Source organism: Gambusia affinis, linkage group LG01 (genome assembly GCF_019740435.1).
Source record: "Gambusia affinis linkage group LG01, SWU_Gaff_1.0, whole genome shotgun sequence".
Taxonomy (NCBI): Eukaryota; Metazoa; Chordata; class Actinopteri; order Cyprinodontiformes; family Poeciliidae; genus Gambusia; species Gambusia affinis.
In genome coordinates this window covers 9,392,477-9,413,571 of record NC_057868.1, presented here as the reverse complement: position 1 = coordinate 9,413,571, position 21,095 = coordinate 9,392,477, and the positions used below count along the sequence as shown (strand labels likewise).

General features: G+C 38.7%; 1 protein-coding gene across 3 annotated transcripts in view; it reads left to right on the top strand.

Moving 5' to 3' along the window:
- The window catches only part of LOC122834659 (contactin-3-like), a 61,552-nt gene that overhangs the window by 26,790 nt on the left and 13,667 nt on the right, over positions 1-21,095 (top strand). For 2 of the 3 annotated variants that reach the window (XM_044123304.1, XM_044123281.1), the window contains exons 12-20: positions 552-679; positions 1,836-2,005; positions 5,745-5,865; positions 13,280-13,438; positions 14,655-14,804; positions 14,890-14,960; positions 18,092-18,326; positions 18,786-18,895; positions 20,824-21,010. In XM_044123304.1, coding sequence (XP_043979239.1) covers positions 552-679; positions 1,836-2,005; positions 5,745-5,865; positions 13,280-13,438; positions 14,655-14,804; positions 14,890-14,960; positions 18,092-18,326; positions 18,786-18,895; positions 20,824-21,010 — 1,331 coding nt within the window. The remainder of the gene's footprint in view (positions 1-551; positions 680-1,835; positions 2,006-5,744; positions 5,866-13,279; positions 13,439-14,654; positions 14,805-14,889; positions 14,961-18,091; positions 18,327-18,785; positions 18,896-20,823; positions 21,011-21,095) is intronic. The other variant, XM_044123293.1, reaches the window with a different exon arrangement.

The window sequence follows — 21,095 nt, the reverse complement described above, 5'->3', positions numbered from 1 at the left end:
ACCAGAAGTTAAAGTTGCTTAACAGAAGCTTGACTTTGTATCATAACCATATTTAAAAATTTGCCTCCATCTCTTTAAGAACCTCCAGTACAATAATCCTTCTGCATCCATTGATGTTGTTTATAACCATTATTAGGAGCATTTTAGTTTTTATAATGAGCTCTGCAGATGCCTAGTTCCACCAGGTGTTTAAGTGCTGCTGCCGCTAGTCTGGAGGAGCTGAGTGGGGAGTGGTGCTCTGCGGGCGGGAGGGAAAAAGGAGAGAAAAGTAGCTGGATCATGTGTGGATGTTTCACTGCAAGAGTCACTAGAGTTTATTCCGAGCCATATAGCTTAATAAGAAGTGTTATTTTGTCATTTAAGCTTCCGCAGATCATTTAAAGGCAAAGTAAGCTTAGCGTATAGGTATTTATGTAAACTTCATCATTACAGGAAAATGATAAAACAGTTTTGACCTAAAACAAAAAAAAAGGTTTATTCAAATTGTATGTTTATACATCTAGTTTTCAGCTTTATGTTGTTGCTGTCTGTGTTTGCCTCCACCTGCACAGGATCACACTTTCTCCAGACGGAACTCTGAGGCTGGCCAATGTGAGCAAGTCGGACGCAGGCAGCTACACGTGCTTCGCCAGGAACAGATTTGGGATGTCGAGCACAACTGGAAGGCTCCTGGTTACAGGTGAGCTGCGCTGTTAAATTGCACCCCACTTAGTAAGCACAATTTACTGCTCGGTGTGCGTCATCACAAGAAGGAGCTGCTGCATTTAGGTCATTCACCAATTGCAACCTTTTACATTTTGCTCTCAGAATTGTGTTTAGCAGAAAGCATTTTTGCATACTTTGGCAAAAAGCTGAATTTTTTTTTTTTCTCCTTGCATAATCAAAACGTGCTCTGTGACTCGAAAAGGCTTGTCTTTCAGGGGTTTTGTGAGGCTGCAATAATCCACTCGGAACGTATTTGACAAAGTACTTGAACACTGTTTTCCTCAAAGCAGCTGAAACAACCAATTTACTGCAGCAAGTGAAAGTGCCTTGAGTGGAAGCAGTGAAAGCATTAGTGAGGTGGTGTCACGGATTCTGTTATTGTTGAACATGCATTTCTTTTTTTTTTCTTTTCGCCTCTGGAGTGACAGCTTAGTGTTCTCCGGGTTTCTTATTGGTTTTGTTAATGTGCTGAATGATATTGTCTGCCGCTATAATCACCAAGGCCAGTTATTTCTATAGATGACTTGAGTATTTATCATCGACACAAACCAGTCAGTGATGCTCGGCTCTGACCGTGACATTGACTCTTTACCAGCGACTTTTCTCCTTGACATTCAGCGTAAAGATGTAAGAGTACAAGTTCTCTTCCTTTGTGCTCCCCCTTCTTCCTCTGATTTCCTCACTTTCATTATCTTGCCTTTTTGAAGCTCAGAGGACTTCTCTAAATGATTGCTTTAGTGTACTTTAAAGCGGCGCTCCTCATTTCCCGTACTAGATCTACACCGGAGCCTGTTATGTGCGGTTTTATCTGATCAGCAGCGCATTGCAATTTCCATCAGGATTTCAGAAGATTATACAATCTGTGTCATCCTATTACCCATTTTAGAGGCAGCAGGCTGCATGTAATCACACAGTATTTGACTGGGACCTTTCTGTACAAAGACAACATGGCTAAGCCTGTGACTCACTGTTGTACAGAGCTTGTTTTCCAGAAAGTGTTGCATCTCTGCTTCTGTTTTCAGTGAAATCAACAAAAGGTCTGCTTTTCTGTTTGCAATGAGACACCTTGTTTATTGTTAAAGTCTGGCGGCTATCCTTCAGACTTTGTTTTTTTTTTTTTTTTGTGGCAGATCCAACCAGAATCATTCAGGGACCAGTGGACATGGAGATTATTGTAGGGGAGAGCATCGTGTTGCCCTGCCAGGTGGCCAGTGATCCTGTCCTGGATGTGTCCTTCTCCTGGGCATTTAATGGACAGCTCATCACCAAGGGAGACGGCCACTTCGAGCTTGTAGGCGGCGTGAGTGACCCTTACTCATACATAGAAGTGTACTAATCAGATATTTTGAGTTATTCTTTAGGAGCCCTAATGAACTAAATTTATTGTTTTTCACCGAATTTGCTTGAGTGTTAAAGTAGTTGTAAAATTTGACTTGCACCAGTTCTTTGTGTTGCCACTACCATAGGCAACGTCCTCAGCATGCAGTAGTGGTTTCTTAGCTTAGCTGAGCCAGAGAAATGAAGTGTTATTGAAAAGAGGAGGTGGGGTCATAAACCAACCAAATGTTAAGCATCGTATTTAAAACTTCTGGATTAGTTTCGTTTTTTGGATGGATAATTTTAGTCAAAAAAATAAATAGACAACATCTAACGAAACTGAAAACAACATTTCTTTTGTTTTCCTCCTGTTTATTCTTGACACATAAAAAAAAAAATGCCCCTAATACTTTCTAGGAAACAACACACACTGGTGGGGTCTTGTCAGAAGCAATTCTTTTCAATGTTTCTGAATTGAAAGCAAACACTGGTCTCATTACATTCCAGTTTCTCTAGCAGTTCTTTTTGCTCTACTCTGGTGGCTTTTCTTCTTTTGTTGTGTAGCAGCACCGGTTTTGGTTGGATAGTTGTTCAAAATGGATAAGAAAAGAAATGAAAAATCTGTATCTGACCCAAAATCACTGTAACAAAAATTGCCTACAAAACATATTGTCTGGCGGTCAATTTCTCGTGAGATTAGCTACTCTAGCCTGCATGAAAATATGCAGAAGGATTTATAGCTAATATTTTAAAGTTGTGTACTACAATTACATAGTGAACATTTTAGGGTAGCTTATGGTAAATGTGTTTTGATGTAGTAAGTTATTTACTACACTTTACCTGTTGACATGAATGAACAACTCTACTTGGCCAAAATCCAAAGATCCTTTTTGATGCTTTAGAGAACGGCATATCCAATGTGCTTTCCTCTGATTTCTCTAATCAAAATTTAGGTCATTCAGTAGCGTTCACAGCTGCTCTTTTACACTGAAACACCATTTGAAGTCAATTGTTAAACACCATCAGCGTCGTCAAATAGTGCTAAGAAAAGCTGTGTTAAACTGCTACCATCAATCAGAGACTAGCTAGTCAGAGACCAGCCAGTGCAATGATCAGCCACAGAGATTCAAATTAAAACAGATACAAATGCATGCTTTAATCCGGTCTGAAAATATTGACTGGGTGACAGATAGCTCCCATGTGACAGGAAGTACATTTAATCTAAGCTGAAAGCTGAGCATCAGACATGGTTAAGCACTGGAGCCAATTTTGTGGAAAAACACTTATTTCCTTTCTGACATAAGCGGTCAATTATACCTTCTGTTAGACTGATAAATTCCTGTATGAGAGGACTCTGCTGATTCTCCCCGCTTTTGTTCTGTGCTGAAAATTTATGAAGACTTTTGCATTTTTCTAGTTTTTTTTTTTTAAATGTGTGTTTTTGAAAATTGCTTTTCAAAGACAATAAAGTCCAGCTGAATTTAACTGATATTACATTAGTTTAGCAATCATAATTAGAAGGGTTAGCATCACAAACTCTAAACAGAATCTTTTATGTTTATGTCCTAAAAGGATAAACATTTTGAGTTTATATCCGTTTTTATGCTTAGGCTCCTGTTATCTGCTGATGCAAGTTCAAAGTCATTACACCTGTTTGCCATTTCAATGAAACCTTTCTCTCAATTGTTGCCACATTTTATTTAAGACAGTTTTAGAAGTTCCAATTTAAAACCTTTCCAAAGATTTAATAAAATCATTATGTTCTAAATTTAAGACTTAAATTACGTAGAATTAGTAAGTTAATCAGGTTATTCAATAAGTAATCAACTTATTTTGATGTTTTTGACTCTAGCAAATGACTTTATTGCTGTTGTGTTTAATTTGCCAAAAAACCTTCAACACAGTAGCAAGCATACATGCCCCTCATGAAGCTGGTGGTGGATCATGTATTAAGAATGTTTTCATTTCAGTTAATTAAATAAACCACAGTGCAGATTTCTTTCACAGATTTGCTGGAATGGCTAAATATCAGTGCATTACCACCTGCATTTGACCTGGCCATGTCAAAGCAGAATTCATTGGAAAAAAATATTTTTCTTTCTGGCCAGGCCAGAAAGAAATTAATTTGTATTTCAGAACATGAAATGAGGTCGAACTGAAGAGGCAACCAACACAAATCTTAGGTAACTCTGGTAATTAAAACCATGATTTCTTTAAAACCTCACATAACGGGCATGCTGTGGTGGCGTAGGGGATAGCGCGACCCACATTTCACGGGTTTGATTCCCGGACCCGGCCAACGTTTGTCTTCCCACCTCTTCTTCCCCCTTTCCTGTCAGCCTACTTTCGAATAAGGGACACTAAAGCCCACAAAAAGACCCCCTGGTGGGGAAAAAATAAATAAATAAATAAAAAAATTCACATAACACCTGTTCAAACACCCAGGTGAAACTCAACCAGTTCTGGAAAAGTTCTTGGGTCTCCCTTTTTTAATGTGCAAAATGTTTCCCTCCATCTCTACCATTAAGCTAAAAAACGACTAGTTAACGAGCCTACAATAAATTTCTTGGAAGTATTAACAGTGGCCAGTATTGCTGTGGCGAGTTTGATATCATTCATTTTGCAACTTTAAATGTCTCCACTGAAGCATAAAAAACCAGCGTGGTTAGGTGAAAATCTGTGGAAGGAAGTCCAAATAGATTATTGGAGTCCTATCTGCTTCCAATTGTATTTCTGTGAATAGAAACAAGTCGGTCCCTATGCTGAAATGCAGTTCCCATATAAAAGTCATTATGTAGGTAATGTGCCAGGTGTTCAGCCATTGTGACAGGTGGAAATCACTTTAAGTAGTCTTCTTCAACTCCAGCTCAGTCTCAGCTCAGCTCATCTGCTTTTTAATAAGCCCAGGTTCGCCTTGAATTCTGCTTTGACATGGCCTGCTGCACAGCCTTGCGTAAGCGGACGTGGATGCACATCATTAGACATGTCTTCAGAAGGAATCAAAGCGTGGCAAACACTCAAATGACAAAACATTTTCTGTACGTCTTCGCACCCTGGAGACCAGCCATTCTTTTCACTTGCGTCTCACTGACAGCGTTCTTATCCGAATAGCGCGTCCTTACCCAGAAATACCAGAATGTCTTCACTCCAAAGAGATTATCAACTAAACTTTGCTGCTTTGGGGAGTTTAATTTCCATAATTAAACCACGTTGGGTCTGCTGCCATATTTCCTTGTTTTGCTGCCAATGCCAGTAGAACAATTTCGCCGCTAATTTACCGTTCGCCGCTTTTGGGTCTTCTCTTAGATGAAAAGGTAGACGGTCTGTTTATCCTATGAGTGTGGAGGAACTGGCTGCATTGTTGCTTTTTTTTCCCAATACTTGTTTATTATTATTTTTTGCAACATATCTTCGAAGGGTAGATGATGACCTTTTGAAATCTTGTAAAAAAAAAAAAAAAAAAAAAAAGCTGCAACCTTGTCAGCAAAAGAAACACAAGTCTTTATAAACACATTTTGGGGAGTAGTTTTTGATCTCGCTTTTTATTTCAGCCACCTGTGATCTGCTCTGATCACACTTAGTTCAACATCACTCCCTCTCACAACTTGCAAGTATTCATGGCTTCGCTATTTACTGCAGCTTATACATACTTCAGTACTTCCTTTAATGAGCTGCCCCAGGGTCTGTTATCTCTCATGCTACATAAAGCCCTCTCTCCTTAGCAGAGAACAGCCGGAGATCTGATGATCAGAAACATTCAGCTTTACCACGCCGGCAAATATATCTGCGTTGTGGACACAGACGTGGAGAGCCTGTCAGCCGTAGCTGTATTGATTGTAAAAGGTAAGAAAACCTTCCCTCTGCTTGGCGCTCTCTAATTAAAACAGGGCTTGCAGCCAGGATTTTTAATTGGTTTATTTTTTTAAAATGGAAAAAAAAAAAATAAATTCCAGTCTTTATTGCAAAGTTGATGACTGATTTAACTTAAACAGAAATTATTTCTTTAGCTTGTAGCAGGTGCCAAAAGGTGAGTTTCCTTTTCAGGTACCTGTTCCACGAGCCAGGATATTTCTTATCCACTTGCAGAAATGTACCCCAGACAGCTATCCTGTAATGCTAGCACTGCTTTAGTTATCGCTCTGAGCTTTGTAAAGGGAAGATGCTAATCTATTTGAATTTGGAAAACATTTTTTCAGCAACCTTTAAAGTCGAATACCTGCTTTTGGGCATCTGTGGTAACAGGAGATAAATTCAATGGTCAATATTCAGGGGTTTAAAGAATTTATATTTTGCACCATGTGTTTTGCACTAATAGAAAATAACTGCAACTCTTCAGAAATGAGTGTCAGCAACAGATTTTACATTTAAATGACAAATGGTAATGCTGCACAAGTTCAATGTTTATTTGAGATATTTGAGACGGATTTAAGTAAAGGATCATCTGTAAATCAACTTAAGGTCATTCTTTAGAGTCGGACCACTGCTTAAAATAATCTGTAGGTTTTACAACATCAGGCTGTAAACCCAATCAACGTTCCCTTTAAATTCAGGATAGTTAAAGGTTTACATAGGTTTTAGATTAACTTTGCAAAAGGGTTAATTTTTCTTTGGACATTTGACATTCCTCAGCTAAGGTGAGGAGCACTGACTTTCAGCATCGGCCGAGATAACGTTCATAAAGTAGTAGTCGAAACACAGACTGCAAAAAGCCCAGGAGAAATTGAGAGTTCAATATTAAGGGTAATTAATGGTATTTTTAAATATAAATATGAAATATCAGAGTTCAAAGATGTTAAATAAATAATTGCATGCATATAGAACTCTGACTTTGAAATTGGTATTGTGGTCAATCTCGAGTTCAAATTCAGTTTGTTGTTAAAATATTGTAAAAGTTACATCAAGTTCCTTTTTAGCTGCACTTCAGATAAATTGTATCTTGTTAAAGCACAATGTGCCAGAAAGGACATTTATCATTTCAATGCAGAGAATAGAAACTCATATTATTTAGCCTGGTCACTGAGCACAACAAATAGCACATTTCACAGATTTTCCAAATTGAACTCAGCATAATATTATTCCCATACCTGAGTTATGACTTCTGAGACAAATGAAATGCAGCTTAAGTTTGGGGGATAAAAGTTCAGCATAGCATAATGGAAACTCTTCTAAAGTAATGGAAAGATTTAGGAGGTTTTCCAAACTGCAGACCTTCAGGGCATCTGGGTTTTTCAACTTAAATTGACTTGCATTGGTTTAGTGATTGCACGTGTTTCTTCAAAGTTATTCTGAAAATCATGGGAATACATAGTTTTCCTTGTCTGTTTTTATTTAATAACAAGTCGTTATTAAATATAAACTTTGTTTTCACTCTCATGTATTGGCAAAGCAGTTTAAATTTTTAAGAACAATAACAGTTAATATTTTACACTTCTTTGTTTCTCTGCCTCCTTCTAATGACTAATATCCAATATTGAGTGTAGCGAATTTACCCAACAGCAGAATGCGTTTGAAGAGGAGCTTGTTGTTGTTCATGTAGCATGCATTTCTCCAGAGAGACAGCTGTGGGAAGCCACACTTGGCAGAGCAAAATAACTTTTGCTAAGAGGAGTCACAGCTTCTGTTTTAAGGAGGGACCATGCTTTAATGCAGGTACGAGAAGAGATTGTTGTTTCCGGCTCGGATCAATAGCAGCCTTGCAAACTGACACAACGCAAATGTGCTAAATGTCAGATGAGGTGAGGGATGATCTCAGTGTCAGGATTTGAAAAGGTTGGATCCATAACTTTATCTTGTAAGCATACCTACCATTCATGCTATTCAGCCTGGCATGTTAAAGATGTTTTAAGGCAAATCGCAGTAATGAGCGGTGAGAAGTAAGGCAAAAAAAAAAAAATAAAAAATTCTTGCTTTTCAAGTCGAAGCAGGAACATGGCAGGGAGAATAGATTGGCCTAGAACTGACTGGAAACAAACTTGACTGTGACTCAGACTGTGCATTATTTACACTTCCTGCTCACGGCAGCTGTCACGGATGTCTCACGGTTTGGATTGAATAGCTTCAAAAAAGGCATGAAGCTAGAGTTAGAGAGCCAGCCATGGGAAGGAGGAAATGTCTTTATTTGATCACTGCAGACCTTTAACAAAATGGCAGAGGCTGCATGCATGTGTGCCGAATGCACGTGTTGGCCTGCTTCCATCACCTCTGTGAGCCACAAAGGAATAAAAGCGAAAGAAAAAAAACCCCCGGCATCAATTCATTAATAGTTTACACGTAGCTGCACGGGCTATTTTTTATATTTTTATCAGCTCTTTTGTAAGCTTATGCATACAAACATACAAACTCAAAATAAATGTGCGAGCGAAATGATTCACTCGGCAGAGTGGTTTGAGATGAGTCATGCATTTAATATGTTGATTCTTCTCAAAGTTGTGCTTTAGTTTATCTTCAAACACTAAAGCAATTGAATTGTAGAAGATCCCGAGTGCAGAGCCTTTTATAATCATATTATTATATAATAATAATGATAATAATAAACAAATCAACACTCCCAAAGATGATCACGGGGAAAACGGGGCATGAAGTGAAGAGTGACAACAGGCATCGCGACAGACGTAGTAATTGGGAAAGTAATGGGAGGAACAATGTGAAGTGATGAGATTATATATACTGAGGGAGAGGTGGAACTGACAAAGCAACCAGAAGAACTAATCAGAGGCAAATGGAAACGGCTCAGGGAGAGTGCAGACGTAGGGGGAATCAGGAGATAGATGACAGCTGTGAATGGGAGCAAACTGGCAGGCAGTGGGGAGGTTAAATAATAAACACAGACAGGCTGAACTGGGGTTCAAAGCAGCAACAAATCAATGGGGGAAAGAATCAGACACAGCACAATCTGAACTCTAAAAGAACAGAACGTGAGAATAAATACACTAAATATGAAGGAATGAGCAGATACAGAAATACCTTGAAAGCAATCCTGAGGAACTGAATAGAATTAGGCCTGTTGGCCAAAAATCAGAAACATAAATGAAACTCAAACACCAGCAAGTCCTAACATTACCTTTGTCCAAGCAGCTTATGATTGAACCATTTAGACAGCAGTGACCAATTCTGTCATCTTGACTCTGAATGCAATGATTTTTCTCATTCCAGTTTGCATAAATACCACTTTCATCTTATTATGATTTATTTTTAAGAATTATGTATAGGATAATGCAAGAACAACAAAGTATTTTTTCCTAGCCTTCCTGCTGTGAGCGTGTGTGAGAGTGCGGTCGCAGGAGAAGGTTTTTCCAATTGAACGCAAAAATAAAATGACTACAGATTAGCTTAATTAACTCAAAACACCTGCAAAGGTTTCCAGATCCTTTCAAATGTCTCTCACTATGGGACAGAAGGATACACAGTCATGGGGAAAACTGCTACAGCGAAGACAGTCATTGACGCCCTTCACTACAAGGGTGAACCACAAAAGGGTGTTATGGGCTCTAACTTCAATTGTCTATCAATTATTTGGGTAATTCCTTTAGCTGTGTCTGGTTTTGTCGTTTACATTGTGATTTTTAGGTAAACTTGTTTGGGTCTTCGCAAAACATTCCAATTCTTTTACCGCCTCAGAGCCTAGATTGCATTTTGTTTTCCATCTCTGTTGAATCATCCATTCTACTTTGCTCCACTTGACTGAATCAGAGCAAATAATATTTTGCTTCACAGCTCACAGTGCGTCTCGTGCTTTTGAGCACTTGACAAAGAGTACTCTAAAGAACTATAATTTCCTTACACCCTCTTAAAATTGGATTCTCGCACAGAGATTTCAAAGCCTGATGAGTCTTTTTTTCTTTTTTATCTCTCCTTTTGAATAATTTTACTCAGCTTGAGGGCTGCTAATGAATGTATGGCTATAGTATATGCTGATGCAGTAAACCACCTGGCAGACTACTTAATTACAAAAAAAGAAATGGAAAAAGGGTCATCTCACTGACCTTCACTTCTTTTGTTTACACGTTAGATGAAAAGATCCATTAAGAACCCCCTGAATGGTATTGATGAACATTGAAAAGAAAAATCTAATTGAGGTTATACCTACTCCTTCCTATTGAAATAAAAGACAATTACATTTGTTCAGTTTTTATTAGCTAGAGCAAGCCGCTGTGTTTAAGGCAGCATTTGCATTACAGATGCATGAACTTCAGATTAAGAGATGTTAATTAGCTTTGCAGTATCACTTGATTTGGGAGGTAGATGTTTGAATTATAGCTAGACATTTAGCAATAATTCGACATATATGTGAACGATAAATGTGAAATAAATTATATGCCACCTGTCTAGCCTTGTAAGCATCTGAAGATGTAGTTTACGTCAGCACTTACCGATTTGTGAAGTGCCAATTGCAATTCTTTTGTGTCAATGCTAATTTCAAGCCGGTGTGATGCTGTAACCATCTTATCTCTTGCAAACAGCTTTTAATAAAAGCAGTCTATGTTTTTAAAAAGATGGTTATTAATAATTTGACTGATACATATGTAGTAAGTAAAATTTAGACTTTTTTTATTCAAAACTGTGACATTACTGGGATTCTTATTTCTGGTACATTAGAAATCTGTGAATGATGAAATCCTCTTGGCTACTGTCGGAAGGTTTTGTGTGTAAGGCATGTTGCAGCTTAACTGTTTTATATTTTTCATCTTTTTTTGCAGACGCAAGACCACAAAAGTCAGAAATATGGCATGAGTTCTTTTGAATTTAAAATAAAGTGCAGGTCAGTCCAAGATAAGGCCTGATTTATAATTAGATGGGTTAAATTGTTAAATTATCCTTTCATTTTATGGTCACTATAGAGTTTAATTTAGGAAACCTTCCTGACTTAAACGGTCATTAATTATTCTTATTAGGAGCAGAGGTGCTGTTGGAGAAGAGTCACTGCGCTGGATGCAGCTCTACTCTAAGAAATCATTCTAGGCTATTAAAACATTGGAAAAATGATTACAGAGCAGCTGGTTTTTCAAACATTTTGGTTTGTGAGGCTAGCATGTCTAGTTCTAAAAAAAACAAAGTGCTTTCGCTAGCAGTGAATATTCATGGACCGGAAAGAAATCAGACTTTTTAACGTAACAATGAGACTGTGTTGTCATTACAAATAATACACACAATCATTTTTCACTGTCTAAAATGAAATCCAGCTAAAGTTTTGGGATTTGGGTCAATCAGTACTACCAAAATCATTGCTATTTGGTAAATGGTGACATAATGAGAGCAACAACTTTCTTTCTATTCAAAAGTTTACATCAGTTTCTATTCTGTTTTTCTTTTTATTTCCCCATGATGTTACAGAAGAAAGAAATGTATTTGATGTGTTTCCTTAAAAACATCTATAGGTTGGCTTTTAAACGACTCTATATAAGCTGTAAATTAATCAAAAGTTTAAAACTTTTAAAGAGAGTAGGAAAAACTTTCTATGACATCTTGTGATTGGAAGTAATTTTTGGTAATCCTGACCGTTCCAAGTTAAGCTTTAATGTCAGGTATCAAGAAAGAAAAGGTCGTAGAATCAAGGCGGTGCAGTTGAATTTAGGAAAAAAAATGTGAAATTATTCTCGAATTTAAGCCTTTCCGAATGCAATCAAAAACTACTGACTTTCTTGCCAAAGTGAGTGAAAGCTCATTCATTAACCCAGTGACAACAACTCATAGAGCTTATCAGTTGTAATCATTTTCTATTTTGATTATTACAGTCTGAGTAAAGAAATAAACAGCACGTTGCCCTTTGCAGTCACAGCAAATGCAATTACCAGTGTTATTTGCACATTTCTTTTTATAATTCTCTATTTTAGTCATGTTTCAGAGTGTGATTTTTAGTCTTGTTTTTGGTCCCCTCCCCTCGCCGCACTGAAGGTCACTGCTAATCGCTTCTGACACAAAAGGCTCCTGAGTGATCATCCGGGTGCTTGTTTTCCACAATAGCAGCAGTTAATGCTTCAGATGATGCCTCACAAACACTCCTCCGGATGAGGAGGACGGCGATGGAGAAGGTCGCTGTGTAAAGATAACATCATGGTCAATAACATTCAAACCATTTGGAGGACGCGCCTCGCTATAGTTTGACAGCTGCATCCCCATCATGGCCCTGAAAACAAAAATAAAAGAGGCACGTCAGTCACTCTATTCTGTTTACTGCTTGAGATTTATCATTGTTTCGTCACGCTGATATTCAGGACTGACAAGAGACAGTGTACATTTCACAAAGTTGGGTGAGATTCAAATCAAATCAGCATAATTTTGCCGTCTGCCTGCGCCGAGTGAGAAATAAAGACCTAGACTGACACTTGTCTCTCCATGTTAATGAGAGATCATTGAAACGCTCCAGGGAGACTCGCTGCATCCTGTTGCCTTCAGCCAACCAAATATAATTAAGAGGATAAGGAATTGATCTTTGATTGTCTGGCCTCATTAATATGTATTAATGAGGCCAGCATATTAAAGGTTTTTGTTGTTTTTTTTTTCGTTATTGGGGAGCCACTAATGAGTTTTAAAGTGATCAATATCTCTAAAGCCACAGCTCTAAGGGTAAATATTCGTGGGCTGTAGTATAAAGGGGTAAGCTGTAGATCAGCTGTTACTCGTTGAGGATTACTATTCTGGTTTTCTTTTACCCAGATTGTTTATGAAGATCAAGTCGATAATTAAAATGTTTAGCTTTAAATTAGAAGTCGTTTCTCTGAGCGGAGTTGATAGCGTGTTTTTTTTTATTATTATTCTCATTATTCAGCAGTCTGACTCACTGTTCTCCAGTGGTCCATTATTTCTGATGAGCCAACGCATCCAATAAAACATGGAGCTAAAGAAAAACATCACACCGCTTAATTGGTGGGATCATTCAAATAAATGATAAAACTTTGGCTCCTTGGGTCTGCCAGGGGCCCCGTCTTCATCTTTTAGCTTTTAATTTGACTCCCCGCTCATCCGCTGTTTCAATCGATCCATTACCGGGAGGACCATGGAAGGCAGGGATTACATGTTGGGGGGGGGGAGAAGAAGAGGATAAATCCTGAATTGACTTTTATTTTCTCGTGAAGGGCGCCGCTCTGGAGCCGCGGAGCATTACAGTTTGGGTTCGGATGTGTGTTTTCCGACGACTGTTTGCGGCTGCTCGCATTTTTTTCTTCTCAGAATGTGGAAGCACATTCTGGAGAGCCGTCGTCTGTGCATCTTCTGCAATGTGCGACTTCCTCACGGTGCCTGTTCCCTGTGTTCGAGCCAGGCCCTCCCAGCCCCCCGGAATCAGTGACGGTGGAGGAGGTGACAGACAGCACGGCCCAGCTGGCGTGGAGCCCCGGCAGAGACAACGGCAGCCCCATCACCAGCTACATCATCCAGACAAAAACTCCATTTACTGTGGGCTGGCAGCGGGTCAATACAGGTAGATATATTTGCATCTTAAAGCATATTAATTGATGCGCAGTAAAGCTCATTTTATGACGTTTCAAATTCTTTTCTAGCATGAAGCCGCATTTAATGTATGTGCACATAAATTCAATTGCCATTCCACCTGAGTCATCAATTTTTCGCTGGTATTTCCTTCTTATTTCTCAAATAAAGTGAATGTAATCAAGTGATTACATGAAAAAGAAGTAAATAAAAACAAGCGTTCTTTAGGACAAAATGAGCCATTCGTATGTGGGATGTTTAAAGTTTTGTGCACTCAGCGTCCTCTAACTCCTTTAGCATCTTCACCAACACTTAGTGAGAGTGGAGACCAAGAGCAGAGTAGATTTCTGCCAAGTTCACGCGCCTTTAATCTTAAAAAAGCATCTTTACGGTTATTTGCAAAGGCTCCCAAATTAACCTTCAAAGCATCATGATGTATACATTAAAATAAATCTGACAAAGAATTGGAAAGCTATTTACGCCACGCAAATAAATCAATGTACAATAAAAAATTTCAATAAATACAGACTACAAAAGTGAGAAAAAAGGAATAAAAATAAAATACATTGATTTAAGTAAATACAGAAAATTAAAAAAATGTCAAATTAAATAAGATTTTTTTGCATAATACATGCCGTATGAAGGGATTTATTTATTTCTATCTCTACACTCTGCATATATTATTAGAAATATTCCAACATTTTGCAGACCAATTTCCTACTTGAAGCTACAAAATGTTGAATACCATTAAAAGTCAATGTTCCTTATCCTCCCCACAAGCTGCAAACTGAATTGTTAATGCAGTGGCAAAAAGGTGTTTTACAGACATCAGTGCTAACTCCAAAGCCTTTTTAAAATTTTGATTTGGTTTGTCATTATCTTGAATTTTTATGCGAAGGAATTCAAATGAAAATGTTTTGTTGTTGACTCAAATGAATGTATTTATCTCTGTGGTGTTCATTTAGTTTCAAAAACCGAAAATCTAAGCGAGCACAAAAAACTGAAGTGTAGTTCTTCCAATAATAGTTTTCTACTGTAGTGAGATATTATGTGAAGTTATGTGACTTTCTAAACTTGCTTTTGACCTTCCTGGGTTTTTTAATTATTATTAAATGCTGTAATAAAGGCTCTTTATATTTCTGTATTACGTTAGTGACCTTATCTGTAATACGCAGCCAGTTTCTATCATGCTGTCTAATTTCTTCCAGTTCCAGAGGTAATTGATGGCAACATCCACACAGCTACCGTAGTTGATCTGAACGCCTGGGTCGAATACGAGTTCCGGGTATTGGCCAGAAACGGCGTCGGAGTCGGGGAACCCAGTCCCGTGTCGGTGAAGACGAGAACAGAGGATGCAGGTGCAGTGAATTTACTTAACATCGAGCTCCACCGCTTTGATTGGCATACATGTAGATGAGTTGGACAAGTTGTTGTGTTTTGCAGTTCCAGATGCAGCCCCAGGTGATGTGGGTGGAGGGGGAGGAAGCAGATATGAACTGGTCATCACATGGGAGGTAAGTCATCAGTCTTATGTTCTCCTGTATCTGTTACTGACTGTGTTTACAGTCGGTCTTTTTTATCCTTGCGAGAGGTCAGGGGAAGTCCGATGACGCATTTTGATTTTATTTATTTCTGCAGCATTAATGTAGAGCAGGGGTTTTCAAAGTATGAAAGGGTGAGCCCCCCTCCAAGGAGCACAATGCCTGCTGCGCCCCCCCCCCTTCCCCCCCCCTCCCCGTGGAGGGGGGCGGAGTTGTAAAAACTCCACCTTCAGCCCCACTCTGGCCAAAACCAGTGATGGCATAGTTACTTTGAAAAAGTAACATTAATCGGACTACTGATTACTCCTTGAAAAAGTAACTTAGTTAGATTACTGACTACTTGATTTGGAAAGTAACTAAGTTACACTAAAAATAACTTTTTAGTTACTTTCAGCAGCTGCTAACAACAATGCTCTGCCTCCTGTGAAAATAACATTGATCTTTGCTAATACTTAATTGTCATTTATTTTATAATGGTAACATCAACAATGTGTTTCCACTGATAAGGTTGAACTGAAGAGGAGATTGTACAAAAAATAAAAAACGTGAGTAATTTGTGTGGTCCACTGTTGTCTGGAAAACTCCAAGAAGGTGTTTAAAGCCCCCCTGCCCCCAGCCTCCAGATTCTGCGTTACGCCCCTGAGTTTGATGTCGCAGCACACAGAGCTCCTCCTGCAGCTCCACAGCTCAGATGGCTGCGACACTTACCGTAATATTAATAATTATAACGGTGCTAACTTGCCATTATAACTATTGCCAACTACGGACACGTTTATTCGTGGCTGTTTTCACGTTTATTGCGCTGTTTATATTGGTCTCGATGTTTGCAGTTTTCTGGAGCGCAACGCGAAGCTCAACGTCATTCAGAGGTAATATATTAACTTGACATTAACAAAGACACAGCGGGACGGATCATCCGGAAAGTGATGAACAGGAGAGACTGAGTAAAACTACCTTAATGACGGACAAATTCTGGGATTTATTATGAGTCTCTGCTTATTTCCAAGCCCAAATGAGCAACTTCACGTTCAAAAACGAGCCCAAAAAGGCGCAACCCGCCGCTCATTAAATCTGCAAGCGACTTTTAAAAAATGAAGCCCAAAGCCGTTTATAATAATCGGACTTGGCGACAGAAACTCAAAATAGTTCCAGTTTTTCCTCCAACAAAATGCGCATCTCCCTCCATTGTTTACATTTCTGTTGCATAGAGACGTCGGTCACTCAACAAGACGAGTAGAGGAAATACGATTAAATAACAAAAGAAGATGGTAACGCAAAAATGATTTTGATAAGTAACTGTAGTCTGACTACTGGATTTGAAATAGCAACGCGTTAGATTACTGGTTACTGGAAAAAGTGGTCCGACGTCAGTAACGTTACTGACATCACTGGCCAAAACATCCTCTAAGGGGGGAAACATTTCCACTGATCCCCGCTCCACACGCGCACCCCACAGTACCAACTTTTTCCTAAATCCACAGAGTCGATCGTGTGCGTAAAAGACGTTTCTCTCACATCAGTAGACAGCAAGCAGATAGCTTTTCCGGTTTACTTTGTCCCTCGCACCGCGCCTCCCCTAAAGTGCTCTGGCGCCCCCCAGGGGAGGCGCGCCTCACACTTTGAAAACCGCCGATGTAGAGGAAATGCTAATGTATGTTTCTAGTTTGTCAAAGTATTTATGTGCCTTAAAGCCTTCCATAATTTGTTACGTTTCATCCTCGGCATGTATTCTACTGAGATTTTATGTCACAAACTAACACATGATAGTTTAATCGTAAAGTGTAATCACAAAAATACAAATGGGGTTTGTACAAATTTAAATTTTGGAAAACGTGGCACACAGTTGTATACCAATACTTTGAAGAATCTGTCGTTTTGGGGTTATGTTGCTGCCAAAATTGTACACTGAAAGACACAAATGTTCACCTTCTCTTCTTTGTGAAACTGATTTAATATGACAGATGATTTTTGGATGAATTTTATCAATTTGCTACCCACAATTTCTCAAATGGATTTAGGTCTGGACATTGTTTTAACTGTTCTAACCTGCCGTTTAAAAGGCCGTTTCTAATATTAATATGCTTTAATTTTCTTTGTCTCATTGAGCTCTGGCTGTATGAGTTGAGTTATTGGCTTACTTTCAAGGAGAACCTCATCCGCAGTTCGGAGCCCTGTATTTTCTGTCGTGTATTTTTGCTGTTGATCCCTGCTTCTCCCCCATAGCGACCACAGGCCTCTTGGCTGCTTTTATTTTTTTTACTCAGGTTGTATTCCATTCTATCTTTCAATATTGGGAAAACTGATTAGGGAGTGTGAAGTGTTGAAAGCTTGGCATTAAAGTACTCTACAATTTTTATTCCTGGCCTGTGTATTGTGTTCATTGGTCTTTAAGAGGCTTCTAACGTCCTCAAACGAACCCTTGAGGTTTTCATAGAAGAGCTGCATTTAAGATTAGGTTAAATGCCAATCAAGTGGATTCTGTTTGCTTTACATGTCGAGCTGAAGATTTTCTTTCAGGATGTTGGATTAAGGAGGCATGAGAACAAATTCACACCATATTCTTTTGATTTTTTTTTTTTCTGAAAATCCTTCACTTTTTCTTCCTCTTAATTATGTATCGCTTTGTTGGTTTGTTGCATAAAATACATTCAACATATGTGTTGTACTGTGGAAAATTTTGGAAAAGTTCAATGGGTGTGAATACTTTTGTGAGATGCTGTGTATAGTTTTATGAAAATACGATCAGTTTCAAATTGCTGCAGCTCATTCAAGTCTACAGTGATTAAGTCTGCCACTGAAGTAAACTAGCTTGGTGGCTGTCAAGTAGGATTAAGCTCTGAGTTAGCGGCGTGTTGATTTCCTGTTTTATTAAATGCAGATCAGTTTTTATTTTAAAAACTCCCTGCATGGTCTGTAATGAGCACAGAGTGTTTAAAAAATCACAGCTTGCTTTTCATTTTAATGTATCAGGTAGCAGGTCACGGAAGCAATTTATGGGTCACTCACGCCTGAGTCTGTGCCGATTGCGCGCGGCCAGCGCCGGAATGAGTGTGACTGGTCTGTATATATTTTAATATCACTATAGTTTTGTGTTTCACTCTCAGCCCGTCCCTGAAGAACTGCAGAATGGCGAGAGCTTCGGCTACATCATTGCCTTCCGCGCCTTTGGAGAAGTCAGCTGGACTCATGTGGCCACCTCGGCCCCCGGCGCATCCCGCTATGTGTACCGTAATGACAGCCTCGCGCCCTTCTCTCCATTTCACGTGAAGGTGGGCACTTACAACAGCAAAGGGCAGGGCCCCTTCAGCCCCGTGGTCACCATCTACTCTGCAGAGACAGGTAAGGATGGACATAATGGGGCAGGACTTAGTAAAGCTTGAAAGCCATTTTTCTCTGAAAAGGACAAAGATCACAAAAGTGGTTTTTACTGCATCTGCTGCTTTTGGCTCTAAAGATCCCTTTTAAAGCAAGAGAAAGGCAGAAAATGTGAGGCACAATTGCAAGACATTTGTGTAGAACCTTTTTCTCCAAATATCACCACTCACTTGAATGGCTTTATCAAAAAAAAAAAAACAGTTGGCATTTAGATCTGTGCTCCCTCTCAGCACATGTAGAGGCAGTCAGTTTGTGCCTTAGTGTGTGTCTATTCACTACCTGGACCTTTGTGCGGTGACTCATCTGAGCCCTGATCAAGATTTGTAAATGTAAAAACATTCACAAACAAAAATGTTCTCCGCTTACCTCAGTGTTGCTTCGCCCTGACAGAAATGCTCAGTCTCGTGTCGTCTGCTTTTTCAGAGCCAAGCGGCATGCCAGCAGGGGTGTGGGCCCGAAGTGTCGCAGCCTCTGAGATTGAGGTGAATTGGCAAGCCCTCACTGTCACCCCTGAAAGGGTTCTGGGCTATGAGGTATCGTAATTTTCTTTTTTTTTTTACTCATATAAATGGAAACAGATACCAAAACGACACAATGGAAACCACCTGTCATCACCTCAGCTTGCACCTCAAATATGCCTCTTCCAAACTGCGTCGCCATGGAAATGGCATCCTCGCGTCCCATCCTCCACTCCCCCCTGACTGGAATTATACACTTCTTTGTATCAACATGACAGGAAAACATGTCAAACTTCTTTCAGGAGAAGAAAGGAAAATTACCCGTCCATGGGCTCGCTTTAGACTGACTGTCATTTATGCAAAATCATTATACACATGACCCCAAAGTGTCATGTGAGAAGACCAGTATTTCACACCCCAAATTATAGTAACTATAGCAATGTGCCATCTTTTGACTGTGATCTAAATACAAAATGAGATGGATCAATTTTGAACCTTAAAAAGCAGGTTGTTTTTGAGTTTACTGTCACAAACTGTGATCACCTGATTAACATGTAAACTAAAAAGTAAGCTGTGTTTCTTTTTATACCGTACAGAGAATATAGAAAGGAAAGTAAGAATGAGCTGGATGCTCATTAGCAACATCTATTGTTATTCTAATTACTACGAGTGATACAAATGATTTATTATTGTATATATCAATTTAAAATTTAATTAGTCAGACTTCAATTAGTGCAATTATTTAAATTTCATTCTTTATTTTGCAGTGCATGATGTATTGCAGAGTTAAATAACGGGCAATATATTCATGAGTTGACTGAAAAAATGTTAATTTGTTTAATTGTTTTTCATCATTTAGCTGGAGGGTAAACAGAACCTTAATTCACTGTTTTAACGTATTTTTTACTGTAGCCAAAATGTTGGGTTTTGATGCCATCGTCTTAGGCTGTGTTTTAAGGACTGATTTTACAAAAAGAATCCTTAAGGAAATAGATAAAAGGAAACGATCCATGATTTCTTGCCTAAATTATGTTGCCATTCTTTCTCTGATGTTTAGCATAACTGAGTTTTCTAGAAGTAAGTGGATTATCAAAGCTCACCTCTCTAAGATGCACCCAGCAGCAATATGTCAAAGTTAAGCTTTTGCTTGTATGAAACCAGTTTAAGCACATTTTACTCAGACCTAAAAATATATTTAAATAAAATATCTTAGAAAATTATTCATGCCCCTGAAACTTTTTTTCTTTTTTATATACATTTCTTGGCTTATCAACGCAGAGCATTTATATATTTTATTGGGGTTTTTTGTGTAATAGATCAACTCAAAGTAGACCCTGATTCTGTGCTGAAGGCAATTTTAAACATATTCCTTCTGAAAAAAACTAAGCATTTTTAGGTTGGTCAGATTGGATGGAAAGTGTCTGTGAACATCAATTCAAGTCAATTTTTGCCATAAATTTTGGTTTGCATTTAGGTCAGGACTTTCACAAGGCCATTATTACAGGTGAATATGCTTCAGTTGTACCTTGCTCGAGCTGTCAGTTTTAATAAACAACCCTAATTTTAGCCTTGTTGTCATGCTAGAAAGTAAACCTGCTTTCCAGCTTCAAGTGTTTTGCAGCCTTTTAGTCTAACTTTGGTTCCGAAAACTGACGTTGCCTTGAAAAAAATCCCTCACAGAACCATCGTATTGGATAGAATTGTACTCCAGCAGACTCTACTTAGTAATTTGGTGACTGCTGCAGGCAATTAGTTACCCTGGAAGCATCATAGTAATTGCAAGTAAATACAAATTTACACACAAAAAAATGTTGAAAATCATTTGTAATTTTTCTTCAACTTCCCAAATATATTTAGGTCTATCATATAAAATCTTACTAAAAGGCATTGAAACGTGTGACGTTAATGTGGCAAAATGCAAAAACAAAACTGTTCAAGAGGTAATAATCTTTTTCGTGAGGTAGTGTAACATTTGTGTTGCATCTGCTCTTTGTTTTATAAAGGTGGTTTACTGGGAGGATGACACCAAACCGGAAACGATGGGGAAGGTTAGAGTGCCTTGGAACCAAACCTCAGTCACAGTAAACAACTTGGCAGGAAACACGCAGTATTTTTTAACAGTTAGCGCCTTCAACACAGCGGGCACCGGCCCTTTCCTCCCTGCAATCAATGTCACCACAAAAAAGCCACGTAAGTTGCAGCGCTCAGTGATCATTTAGCAAAAGCCTGCGTTTGCCTTGAATCAGGCCTTTTCTTTGCAAACCGTATGAACAAT